Source organism: Ischnura elegans, chromosome 9, assembly GCF_921293095.1.
Source record: "Ischnura elegans chromosome 9, ioIscEleg1.1, whole genome shotgun sequence".
NCBI lineage: Eukaryota > Metazoa > Arthropoda > Insecta > Odonata > Coenagrionidae > Ischnura > Ischnura elegans.
The window spans coordinates 86,511,834-86,525,609 of record NC_060254.1 but is presented as its reverse complement, the minus strand read 5'-3'; the positions used below and the strand labels follow the sequence as shown (position 1 = coordinate 86,525,609).

The 13,776-nt window shown below is 38.2% G+C and overlaps 1 protein-coding gene across 1 annotated transcript in view; it reads right to left on the bottom strand.

Annotated features, from left to right (window-relative positions):
• The window catches only part of LOC124164983 (trithorax group protein osa), a gene marked incomplete at its 3' end in the record, with an annotated part of 410,999 nt that overhangs the window by 245,780 nt on the left and 151,443 nt on the right, over positions 1-13,776 (bottom strand). Inside the window, exon 3 of the mRNA XM_046542221.1 lies at positions 7,232-7,494. Coding sequence (XP_046398177.1) covers positions 7,232-7,494 — 263 coding nt within the window. The remainder of the gene's footprint in view (positions 1-7,231; positions 7,495-13,776) is intronic.

Here is a 13,776-nt window from a genome sequence, read left to right as displayed (position 1 = left end):
ATGTTGGAAAAGGAGTTCGCTGATAAATACGTATTACTCATCTCTATAATCTTCTAGAAGAGGTGAAAATTGATCAAATGTGCTTAAAATATAGTACTTAATTCAGTATTTAGACCGTAAAACAACGAAAAATGGTTATTTATCAACCAAATGTGTACCTTGGCAGTAAGAGAACTAATTACACTGCTTTTTAAACGTAGTAGATATCCTTCATTTAGCCATTTTCTTCCATATAACCACGATATATCATACATATGTTTAAAAACGGTTGTCCTCACGTTAAAAAAATGGAAAGCTAAAAAATAAAAATATCCGCCATCAATGAGCAATTATCAAGGCTCTCATGTCAGAGTAAAATTGAGCTGATAAATATAAAAGAGAGGAAATTCTACTCAATGCCCCCTCTCCCTTAGGATACCTACTTATCCAAGATATTGGAGACGCAGATTTCACCCAGGAACGGTCTGGAGATAAGATGATTATACCTAATACACCCTCTGTCCCGAAATGAGGACAAGAAAGCGAAAAACTCGATCAATGAGCCTGCTTAAATGGATTCCGTGAAAATAGGAAGGTATTCTCATTTACAAAATATATTCTTCCAGTTTTGCTTTGCCGATAGATTTTACAAATATATCATGCAGTCATGTAGCAATGCTGCCCTCTGCATAAGAAAACTATGGATGATACCGGAAATATAATTTTATCTATGGAAAAATTGATATAAAGTTCATGATAGCACAGAAGTCATAGTAAAAATAAATGATTACCACGTCACCATACTGCTTTTCAAGTTATTGGCGAATAAAATTTGCAGTTGAGGTAAACTGAAGTTAAATTGAGTCGGTCATACAAAAACAACACATCAATCGGTAGCAATTGCTTCTTAAACTTGACGCTTTTGAATTTATTCATTCTGAATCAATATAACCGACTCTAGTGCTATTTTCAATTTCACTTCAGTTTACCGCAATGTGGTTTTGAGTGTATCCTAGAGATGTCCACCCCCTTCATTAGTATAATGTTTTCGTTTCACCCTTTGTACCTGAAAATGACGCGGCTAAGTCGAGAGAAGTTGTACTTGCAAGTAAATTGGTGGAATAAAACAATTTTTTCTTTTATTTACGATAAAATGAATTTTATGATATTATAGATATAGTTTTCCCATATTTTGTAAAAGTTAAAGTTTTGAATTCATTCAAGGCATCTGTTGGTTCCATTAAGCGAAATATTTAACAACATACGTAATTGAATCTATTCATTTTGAAGTTATTACTGCCGAATATGCTTTTCATTTTGCTCTTTTTACCTGAAGATGATGCCTCTGTGTCGAAACTAATTGTACCTGAATAAATACCTTATGAATTGGTGGCATACAGCAAAGTTTCTCTTTTCATTTACGATAAAATGAATTACTACATGGGGAAAAATATTAAAACTTAGTTACTCAGTCACAGCGGAACTTCCTGTGAGTCGTATTTGTCTTTTTTCGCTACCGGTCTAGGTGGAGCGATGCGTACTCTTAAGAGCGAACACTAACGGACGAGAAGGCTAGTGGGAATATGTGGGAGAGGAAGGAAGAACGAAGCATACTGCTCCGAGGTTGGTCATTAACGGCTCCCTTTACCCTCCTAACCACCCCGCTGATACATGCACGGCAAATTCGCCCCAAATCTCATTTCCCCATCTCGCTACCGAATACCCGACGAGTATAATAAGAGAGAGAGGGTGGGGTTCCCCTCCCCCCTCTGTTCTACGGCGGAACAGAAAACCACAGACATCCAACACTAGGAGCAGCGGGGCCCATCTTAAGCCCGATATTAATGGCTAGGTTGCATGTTTTCAGCGGCGGTGGAATAATTTTCTCGAGAAATCACTCACTCTCTTCCTTCGGACCTCTTCTCTCGGTCATTCTCGGAGAGAACGATGTTCTTTCCTCGATAATATCCTCGATACTCTATTTTTTCCGCCGTAAAAAAATACTCGGGCCTCTGCAACATTTTCAAATCAGCAGTACGATATCAGCGAATTTTTCATTGAAATACTCGTAGGGAACCATTTTTTTTAAATAAATTTAGGGACAAAGAAAATCTTTTCGCTAGAAAGTTAACGTAAATAGCACTCTCGCTGCTAGAACGAAAGATTCCACACAGTCAAGTCCGGGAATCCAGTTTGATGTATAGATAATGCAAATTAGAGTAATGGGAATGACCAACGCACGATTCCATATGAAATAATGAAGATATTTTCAAGAACAGGCGTATTCATGCTAATTCTGTCATAAGTTTTAATGCTGATAAATAATTATCAATGGCACATAACGATGTCCTCAGGAATTATTAGTTAAGTATGGACTTCGTGGAAGCATGATAAATTAATATTTACCGAAAAAACTAGCATCCTATTTTAATAATGACGGAGAATTAAAAAAAAACATAATTAAATACAGCATCAATCACAGTCGCTGGATCGAGAAATCACAATCCCTGAACGAAATATCATACTCACTAAGCGATTTAAAAACACAATACAATTCTACCAAACACAAAAGATAACTATCCAAATTGGGAGATCCCTTATCAACTACTGCCGCCACTATTTAAGTTTTCATAATGACTACCTAAAAGTTGAAAACTGGATTGGTGCACTATATACTTCGTGAATTCGTAAAAAAGTTTTCATTTTAATTAGTATAATGAATAGTTTTCACCAAGTCTAGCCAGGGAACTTACTCGTGAAAAGAGGAGGAACAATATTCTCTGCAAGCCACTCTAAGGTTTGGCATGGAATTCTTTTAGCTAAAATGCACCAAGTGACATATTTTTAATACCAACCAAAATAGTTTAAAAAATAGAGCTACTAACTGACATAAGATAAAATATCCGAAGACAAGGTTTTCTAACTCCAAGCATAGTTAATGAAATATATATCTCTGAAACAAATTTTTCGATCGCAATGGCTTACTCTTTGGGGCGTTCTTTTTCAACTCCTAGGACTATGAAACCCCCATAACTGGATAAAAAATGAAACACTAAGGGGAATAGGAAGCAGAGAAGGGAAATGCCACGTCCGATCGCGAGGGTGCGATAGGCAAAAAGCCACGTCGGATATGCAGCGAAAGCACCCCTCACGTTCTTTTCCTCATCGTTCACCCGACGACTCAAGCGCCTGAGCGCTTCACGGCGCTTTTTCCGAACACAGAAGTCTTCATTGCTAATCGCACATGATATACGGAGCACGAAGAGGAGGGAGAAGTGAAGTAGAGAGCTAAGCCTTCCGACGTTATCAATCACACAATCCGAGGGCGGAGTTCGCCGAGGGTTAGAGTAGAAGAGGTTGCACTCGGAAACCTATTCATCTAAATCTATGAAATACCCTGCAATCCCCCTCTGGGCTGTTTGGCAGGGAGTGAGTATATTTTTTACCTGAAATTCATCAAGTGAAATGTTTTTAAGACCAACCAAAATGGCAACTTACCCACTGGCTTAAGAAAAAATATCGGAAGACAAGGATTCCCATTCCTAAACAAAGTTGGAAAAATATATATCTCTGAAATAAATTTTTCGATCGAAATGACAAACATCTACCGGGTGGGTGTATGGGGGATTAATTTACACTTCCCAAGAGCAAGGTAAAGATTAATTAGGAATGAAAATTGAATATATCAGTACTTTCTCAGAGGTGAAATTTCTATATTCTACATAAGAGTGTCGAAAAGGGTTTATTGCATCACTCACTCTTACTCTATAATTCTGTAGATAGGTCAGGGTAGAGGTCACACGATGCTTAGTCTCAGGCGCGTTATTCACACAACTTCAGCGTAAGGGTGCCAGTTCTTTTCCCTGGGATATCTCCTTCTCCGAGAATTATGTTGAGCGTATCCTAGGATTCAAATCTGAGGCCATTTTATCAGCAGCCACGCGCTCTAAACAACGCTCCCTGATTTACTCAATATATCATGAAATTTTCCAGATAATAGAATGAGAATCAAACGAGGAATGCGTGACAAAAATCAATATTTGACCTTTCGAGTGGGAGTAGAGATGGCAACTCAAAAAAAGCAAAACATAAAAAAAAAGTATTTTTTCATTCGGCTTGAAAAGAACGCGAGATAAATGTTTTTTTTCTAGATACGTTAATAATGGACGCTTTTCATGGTATATTGTATTAACTCTGAATTTAATCGTCATAGTCTTAATGCCATTTACATGCTATTAGCTAGTTCCTTCAGATTCTTCATTAGATTCTTAGTAACGAATCCCCAAGATATTCAATTTCACTGACGCTCGAGTTTTTCGAGTTCGCTGACGAGTGTTGACATGTTTATTTATATACGCTTCTTATATCATTAAAAATACCTTTTTAATAGTCACATTATATGCTTCAATATTTCAATGGCATATCTTTGGCAATGATAATATAGCATTGCAATATTGCTCGGAAATAATATACAGAAAATGCTAGGGCAATAAAGTGAAAATAATTTTTATTTCATTTTTCTACTAGATGTTTTAAAAGGCCCAAGGAAAAAAAACTCTTTCTTCCGCCACTATTTTGGATTGATGCGTCCCCTTGGGGAACCTATATAGATACGTGTTTGTCAGTAGAAGATAAAATCCACAACGCATGAAGTAGAGTGAAGCATTTATGTATGATCCCAGAGATATGACATGCATTCAAAAGCTTCTACTTTGGCTGTTCACGGATATCAGCGAGTTTCGGCCGCTGACTCGTTAGGCACGAGGCGGCATCATTAGCTCTCCGCCTTCGGACCTTCCACACATTACGACGTTTTCATTAAGTCGACGGTTTTTCGAAGCGCTCCCTTACCTTTTATGAGTTCCTCATGGCGGCCTAAAACCGGGGTGAAAATTTATGAATTCATTACTCCATCGGGTTGACCGGTCGTAAACACTGTTTCCAGTGAGGAAGCGATGGATATATCGCCCCTACGATAACCAAAAGCTTCTTTTCAGGAGAAAAGATTTCTTGGCCTATTATTCATGCGAATATCCGATCCGAATATTCGCCGACCTCGGTGGCGGTGGGGTTAAGTCTTCGCTGACGTGGGTTCGAATCCCGCCTGGGTAGGTGATACCTAACCAGGGCATGGATGTTTGTGCTCTGCTTTGTTAATGTTGAAAAAAGGCCGCAATGTGCTGTTGACGGGGAAGTGGGAAAAAATAAATAAATAAAATAAATATGCTATTTCTTTGAGTTGATTCATAGAGGGTTACCTAAATTAATTAACTCTATCCTGGCAGTGTAAAAACTTTATTTAACTTTACCATAACTTGATAAACTCCATCCATCAACTTGATCCATCATTCATGCCGCATTATCCGTAATATGACGAATATTATAAATTATGTCACTGAATACGATTAAATGTAAACGATTGAAAGTAAACTGAATATTAATATATTATAAATAATAAACGAATCCAACGTCACTACCGAATTATACCTGCGAATACTTTATATATATGATAGTTGATTCATAAAGTGCTACCAGAAACAAATTGACTATAACTTGGTAGTGGAAAAACATTATTTAACTTTATTAAAATTTGATAACTCCCCATCATTCCCGCCGACTTAAAAACAATATTAAAGAATGCAAAGTTATCACAAGAAATGCGTTAAGTACTACTGGCTACAAAAATTCATCATCGCCTGAGTTTGAGGATGTGAAACAGCCTTTAGAAACCACAAAAAGGGATCATGACCTTAAAAAGTACGCTAAGCATAAGGAAAATTCCAGTTTACAGAAAAATAGAGTAAAAAGAATTTGATCATTGTTTGAGACTCATTACATACGAGCACAATGAAGTCTTACATTTTGGAAGCACTGGGCAATGAATTGGCCTCAGACCCAACAGAGAAGTCATTAAGCTGCGTCGTTACTCATGAACTGAAAACGGTGCATCTGGCAAGTACAAGTGCACCTGTCCACTTCGATGAAGAAAAATGAAGTAAAATATCTTAGACTCGCCCGAAACTCATACGATTTTTTTTAGAAGATAGTCAAGCATGAGAGAGAGTGGGGAATGACCTTAAAAGTTTGCTTTGGAAATAGATTTAATTCAATGTTTCATTGCTCAAAACCTTGCACAACACAACTACTATTTTGATGGTGACCAATTATAGAAGAAGTTATAATTTAAAGTGTGGGTATCCACTTTTCTCTGTTTAACTTTTCCTTCCTTAATACGTTTTTAGGCAGATAAAACTTCGCAAAAACACAGAGAAACGTCTACTTGTGCATTCATAATTCCATTTCTTTACGAATGGTATAATATCCTGCGTCATAGGAGTATCTAGAGATATTTTAAAATATCGCGAAGGCTGTATTGAGTTTTTAAAATTGACGAAATATCGCATCATCGCTACAGTAACAGTGATGCCAATATCATTACCTGTATATTATTGCAACTATCGCCATTTTAAAGCTTGCGCGATACATCGCCGCTGCCGCGATGCGAAAAAATTATTTTGCCTACAGATACATTTTTAAATTTCTTCCGCACTTCTCACGGTAGACTCGTCAGGCGACAGTCGAGCTTCAGAGTAAATATAAATAAGAACTATTTGTGGCTTCTGCGCATGCGACGAAGATTAAAGTTTTATAATCCGAGACCACGCAATGGGTGTAGTGGATATAGTTGACTGACAACGACGACAGCATTTTTTTCATGTAGTTCGTTCGTTTAGGAAAGTTTACTTCAATTAAAGGAAATACTAACGAAGGTGGAAGGCACGCACAAAATTCATCAAATTTCATGTAATTCTAAGCCTAATTTTCAGCCGAAACTAATATAAACATATCAAACTTCACATGCGTTGGTGCCCCTGACAAGTTACAAGTCTGGTTTACGATGGTTTAGACTTACCATGGATTGGAAATATGATTTGATCACATTTTGCGCATAGTTTTTAAAAATTTAAATATCACGCATTTTTTTAGTAAAGCACCCACAAAATTTGCCACCAATTACATGCCTATGCCTGCGTTGTATTTGTGTACGGAAAGCAATTAATATAGCAAAATTCATGCATTGGTGCTATTTTAACTGTTAGAAATTATATATATTCCAAGATGCGATGGAACTCGCTTCACAATCGGTCATCTGGAATGGATTAATATCGTAAAGAGAGGGTCGGCTGTATTTATTTGGGAGAGCTGGGCAGGCGGAAGAGGAAGGAGAGAGAGGAGGAAGGCACTGGCTTACCTTGGAAGTAGCTTTTGGTGCGCAGGTAGCTGACGGAGAGCCGGAGGATGGAGAGTCGGTCCAGCTTGGAGAGGATGTTGTGCTCGTAGGGGAGCAGGGAGGCGAGGGTGTCGAGCTCCGCGTTGAGCCGCTCCCGGTGCCGCTTGCTCGGGTTGCTCTTGGCCACGGCCGCGTTCGCCCCGCCCCCGCCCCCGGCACCGCCTCCGCCGCCTCCCGCCGCCGCCGCCCCAGCAGAAGGCGCGTCCTTCGGGGGTGGCTTCACGCTGAAACGAAAGAACAAGACGGGCGTCAGACAACGTGGCCCAAGGATGGAAGTGTGGTGAAAGTGAATTTATTGCTTAGTGTATTAGAGTACACAAATAAACACTTGGGCACACCGATGAATACGTAAGTACCCGGATGATTTCTTGGCACATGAGTACTTATGAAATCAATTGTTTGAGAGTTTAATTTGTGGAATCGTGGCATGAAAGATCTTAAAGTAAACTTTTCCGTGTTCCATACAGTATTTATTAAAATACTCAACCAGTTTCGACCTTTTCAGGTCATTAAGGCATCAATAGGCGAACAAATAGGCATACATTTTTAATCTAACATGAGTACTTATACGGACGTACACATGAATAGGTACTTGAAGAATAAAGGGTACTTCTTATTATCATTTCCATAATTTACCAACAATAAAACTAAGGTAGTATTTATTTATTTTTATGTTTACATCTGACAGTAACCTGAATTCTATCTTCATTACAAAACGATCATAAATATACCAGAAACCATGACGATTTCTGGTTATGGGGAAAGGCGCGAGAAGCATAGCAGTGTTTAGGATATTTTCGCTTGGGTTCTTGGTGTGCCTACGAGCGTTTCCCCTAAAAAATATAGTCTTTAATATAAATGAGTATGAATCGTCTTAATTAATATAAATTAAAATTTACCTGTTTCTAAAAAAAATTGGGTTTCTGCAATAAATTTGACGTTTTATACTACATTATTTGCAATTACAAGACTACTTTTTCGCTCCTTGTAGATAGCGGTTGGGTGCTATATACATCATCCACAGTAGACACTCCCAAGGCCATAAATAAGTACTTCCAGCCTCACGTACATACGTGGCTTGTTAATGGTAAACTGCCTTGCGAAAACTGAGTCCTTACATGTTGGAAAATCTATATTTGGACCCAATAATATAAGAAAATTCCCCTAAATGTGGTATTCTTGCTCCCATCAAAACCCAACTTTAACTTCTAAATAGTTACTGAGTAACTTCTAATATATTCACAAAAAGTTCCTCTTCAATTTGAACACTAACTATGCATCAGACTGTGTACCCGCGATAGCAAAATAATAAATATTAAGAATAAAAATAAGTTTCTAAAATTTCTCCGAAAGAAAGCCCTAATTTAGATGACCAGTAGTTTCATTTATAGCTTCATTTTACAAAAAGTAACAGTAAAATTAAACCCTTTCGTTCAGAATTTTTTAAATGTAAAAATTGGTTTGCAAGGAAAAAATCACGCCCGATTGAGAGTGGAGAATGGAAACAGAACAGATTCATGAAACAGATTACTATGAGGATATGCTCAGCAATGACATCAAAAGCTTGGTAGAAACAACGCCACAAGCAGCTGGATCCGAATAATAATTTCAACAAAAATGTTTACCCAGTAAATTTTTAAACAAATAACGTTGGTATTAAATTTTACTCAATAAACCTCTTCATTAAGTACCATGGCAATTCGTATCTCGTCTAATTCTTTTCCCCGTTTTTCTTCCTTAGTATATTTTATTTCCTATTTTGATAACCACAAACAGCGGATAATTTAAGAGAAATCCCCGACGATATGTGGCATTTGGGTTTGAGAATCTAATTAACGTCGCCGCAGGTAGGAGTAAAATAAGCGATAAATGAGTCTAGCAAACAGAGATTCCGCCTGAAGTGCAGCACAGAGCTGTATCTTATCTCGTCGTGTTTACTTCAACTGGTACCGCAATGGTAGGCATCGAGACTGGCCGGTATAAAAAGCACTATCCTTGACAAGATTATAGCAATTAAAGATCGATGGATAGATCAACACACTACAGCTGCAAATGAAAATCTGAGGTACACATGGAATAGTGATTTGGCAAACACTTATCTCTCCTGAGTTAACGGGAACCAACGTGAAAATATAATGCACGGAGATATCAAGGGACAGAGATGAAGGCAACAAAGAGAAGGGGTAGGGCGAAAAAATTGGTGGTTAATTTTAGAGTGAAGTCTCACAAAAAATTCACACCATTTCCACCACTTTTTTTCGAATATGCTATCCCATTGGACGATTTAAAGCCTACGATGCAATACAGAGGTTATTCAGGAGTGTATTACCATGAGTCCACTCTGAGAAACTAAGTAGTTATAGAGTAAGGTCATGATTATAAATCACGGCTTGCGTATAGGCCCTGAAGGAAGAGTGCAGCAGTTAGGAGTACTATTAGTATCTACAGATGAAAAAAATTTAAAACAAATAAAATTCGATGCTAGTGGATACTCTAAAATTCTTCATGGTATAGTCACTGTTGGAATATAAAGCGATACCATTTAAAGTCCTTGAAAAATAATAAGTAATTTGAATTTTAAGTATACCGGGACTAGCCACGGTGATAACTTATACGGGAGTCACCCGCAATGCACAATCGTGCGAAAGATCCACAGAGAAAAAAATCATCCACCTTGACCGGGATTCGAACCCAGATCAAATATCCACCGGGAGGAATGACGCCTCGGTAGCTTAACTGGCTAAAGCACTCGACCGGAAATCGGGGGATCCGGGTTCGAATCCCGGTCAAGGCGGATGATTTTTTTCCCTGTGGATCTTTCGCAAGTAATTTGACATCTATTTTGAATCTGGATGTACCCAGTAGCCCTTTCTAGCACAACATGCTCCAAGTGCTCTTCACAACCGCCAAATTCTTCTTCAAATAAGACCGTTACTTAATTCTAAAAACAAGAAACCGACGCCGCTTGGAGCCCAGAACTTCGTGATAAATTCAAGCCAGGGTACCATTAGAACCCTTTCATCGCCATTGAACAGGCAAAAGGGCTGAAGGGTAGAGAATATGGCCACTGATATAATCTTATGGTACGACCCTGATTCCTGAGAGGAATGATGATCAGTTCTGAGCAAGGATCTTCTTAAACGCCGGGGCTGAGATAGCCAGGACAATAATGAACGCAATAAAGGAAGGGGAGGTACATAAAATAATTCCCCCAGGGAAAAACGGTGAAGCTCCCCAAAATCAATCCCCCACAATATCATATATGCAGGGGACATCGTAGCGTACGGCACATTTAGGTAACCACCTTCCCCATTCAAAGCAATGGCTTTCGATTTCCTCAAGGATCAAATAAAGGGGGAAATAAAGACTGAGGAGGAGAGCGAAAAAGACCCATGGAGACCAAAAGTTGCCTCCCACCATTTAATTCCCACAGACGGAGAAGATAAAAAAAACACAGCCCTTCAACTCATTCCCTCAGACGGTTGAATATGGGTTTGGAAAACGATGGTCGGCCGAAATTTGGAATGGCACCAAATGTGAGTTATCAAGAGTGGAGTGAGTGAGGGGAGGGGATTTTTAGTGAGGTCTCAGACATGATACAGGTCTGCATCTCGGGAGAGGATTAAATGGGGGAGCGGCGGAATAGATTGGAGTGGGATTGAAGGGGTTCTCGAAATTTGAGCAAGACCAGCAGGAGCATGGAGGAAAGACAGAGTTGAGCCAAGGAGATTGCAAGAGGAATGATATTATGGCGTGGTGAAGAACAACAGAGATATCAACAGACGCTCAGACTAAACTGCATTCGCCCTAATGCTACAGGTAAATATAAATCGTAAACACTAAAGAGGACCATATCTACATCTACGTAATACTCCGCAAGCTGCTTAAAAGGCGAAGGCAAGGAAGGTAAGTGAAAACACGCTAAATATATTTTTAAACAACGGAAGGGGTTCCTGGATTTGGAGGCAAGACCATTGGAGCATCAAGGGATGATAAGAGTTGTACAGAGAAGAAGGCAACGGAGGAATAATATTATCGTGTGGAATAACAGAATAAAAGAGACAACAACAAGCGCTCAGACCGAACTGCAGTCGGCCTTATGTTACAAGTTAACAAAAATCAATAACACTACAGAGGACCATATCCGTAAAAAAAACGCTAACAATTTTTAAGCAATGAATGGGCGACGCAAATCAATGCCCTAAAATTCCTCATTATAAAGGGATCAGAATGTGTAGCAAGTTTAGTTAGAATATTTGAAGAATACTTTATAATTAATCTGACTTCAATTTTGAATATAGATTTACCGAGTAATCATGATAGGGATTCGAACCCAGATCTCATAATTTGTAGCGAATTCTCAACTACTTCAGCCTCCAAGGTATGCTATCCTCAGCGGAGTCTTGTGGGATCTATATGACTGCCTGTTTTATATAGCCAGACGTACCATGCCACAAGTCGGCATGTGTGTGCGCATAGCGCCATTGTCCCGAGGCTAAAGCAATCAATTAGAACTCTACGGTGTTCATCATAGAAATTATTCAAGGAATTCACCGTGGAATAGCAAGCATTCCTTGAAATATTTTGGTAAAGCAGGTCTTTACAGAACAAAATAATTACATGTAGATTACCGAGAATTACATTCGGCGCTTTTAAGATGGCGAAGGTGTAGAAACTGTTTCTTTAGGCCTCAATAGTTTAGGCAGCCATTCGGACAAAACAGCTTGTGAGGTTGGGTTCATGGATCATTGGATAAGGACCATTTAGTCAACTATATCATGCCGTATTAGATAGTCAATTTTAGGCTGATTTCATTTGGGCACTATTGACCACTTTTATAAATACAATAAATTTTGTTCGTAAACGCTTCGTCTTAATAATGAACGTTATCGCGGTTAAAAAAATCACAGAAACAACGGTAGTTTAACACAATAAGTTCAGCAAAGTATACAGAAACAATAAATATAAATTAAGTAGTAAGAAATAACATATGCAAACTAAAACAGAATTAATCTTTGTATGTAATTTTATTTTGGAATTATGAATAATACCATTTCATCGTATTACTAATTATTTTCACATCCAATATTTTATAATTTAAGAAACGACATGCATGTTGAACACTGGTTACCACAAAGAACGACGATAAAAACAAAAGCACATTAATAATATGCGCGGGATGTCATCACTGCCTAGATCCATGAAAATTGTTATTTCGCCAAAGAGAATTGAAGATAAATCCGTACTGCTCACCAATAGCTCATCTGGTAATGGTCGAGCAGGCGTAAGAGAGAGTCGGAAATCATAGTGATCAATTCGACGGTTTTAAAGAGAAGAGTCCTCAAAAAATTGTACAATACTTTACGCTGATAATAATAATGACAACAATTTTAGAAATATATTAAAAAATAATTAATCAAAATTTAAAACTTAAGATCAATTTTTCCAATTTTCAATGTGTATTGCATGGAGCTCGTACAATTCTCTATTTGCTTTTAAAATATTCCTATATATTAACAGGGAAGCTTAAGAAACACATGGAAAAAATACCAAAGCAGCTTTCACATCTTTGCACAAGTATCTTTTGTTGTCAAAATGATCCAATTAAATTAACGTTATTTTTAAGTTTTACAAGATCCACTAAAGACCAAAGCATATTTGTTACGGTAAGCTAATTATTGTGAGCGGAGTTTTACTAACAAACAAAAAGTGACTAATGGATAAGTTCCAGTTAAGACCATAGTTGTTTTCCTATCATTGCAAAAGTATATTTTGCTATCGAAATAATCCTATTGTATGACCATTGTTGTTAATTGTTACAAGATGACGAGCAGCAGCGAGCACTATGTCGTCGTGGTAAGAGACAGAAAGAAAACAGCTTGAGGAAGGGAATGTTTAAGTCAAGAGAAAAAGAGGAACAGTGTCTGAATGTGGGCCAGACGCTCCGCGGCAATTTGTGGAAGTAGCGGGGGCCGAGGAGGGAGGGGCCGAGAGGGGGAGACGTGGAGGGGGAGGGAGAAAAAGACCTTCAGAAAAGGGAAAAGTTGGGAGGCATTACCGAGGCCCGAAATTTCTTTATAATTTGCGCCATGGCGTCGGCAATCATACCCAGGCTCAAAAGAACGAGAAAAAAACGCGGTAGGGCCGAAGAGGAAGGATGGTGGGACGCTCAGGGGAAGTGGGATAGATTAAAGAGAAGAACAAATGACAGCCAGAGCGTAAAAGGGTTTTGCTGAAATTTCGGTAACGTCGCCGCAAAGCAATGCATATGATTCAATGGAATAAAAAATTCTGGACAGAGTTGTAAATGACGCTTGAGATGTTTTTTTTTGCACAAGAACTTGAAGTCATCCTGGAGGATGTACTATATCTCTCTGATAAATACAACAACCTTTCAAAAAATTCTAAATACAGCCAAATCTATCAGCTGTATGAAATTAAACGTTAAAAAACATTTAAAGAAAATAAAATTTACTACGTAATAACCTTTTATTAAAGTTTCTCCG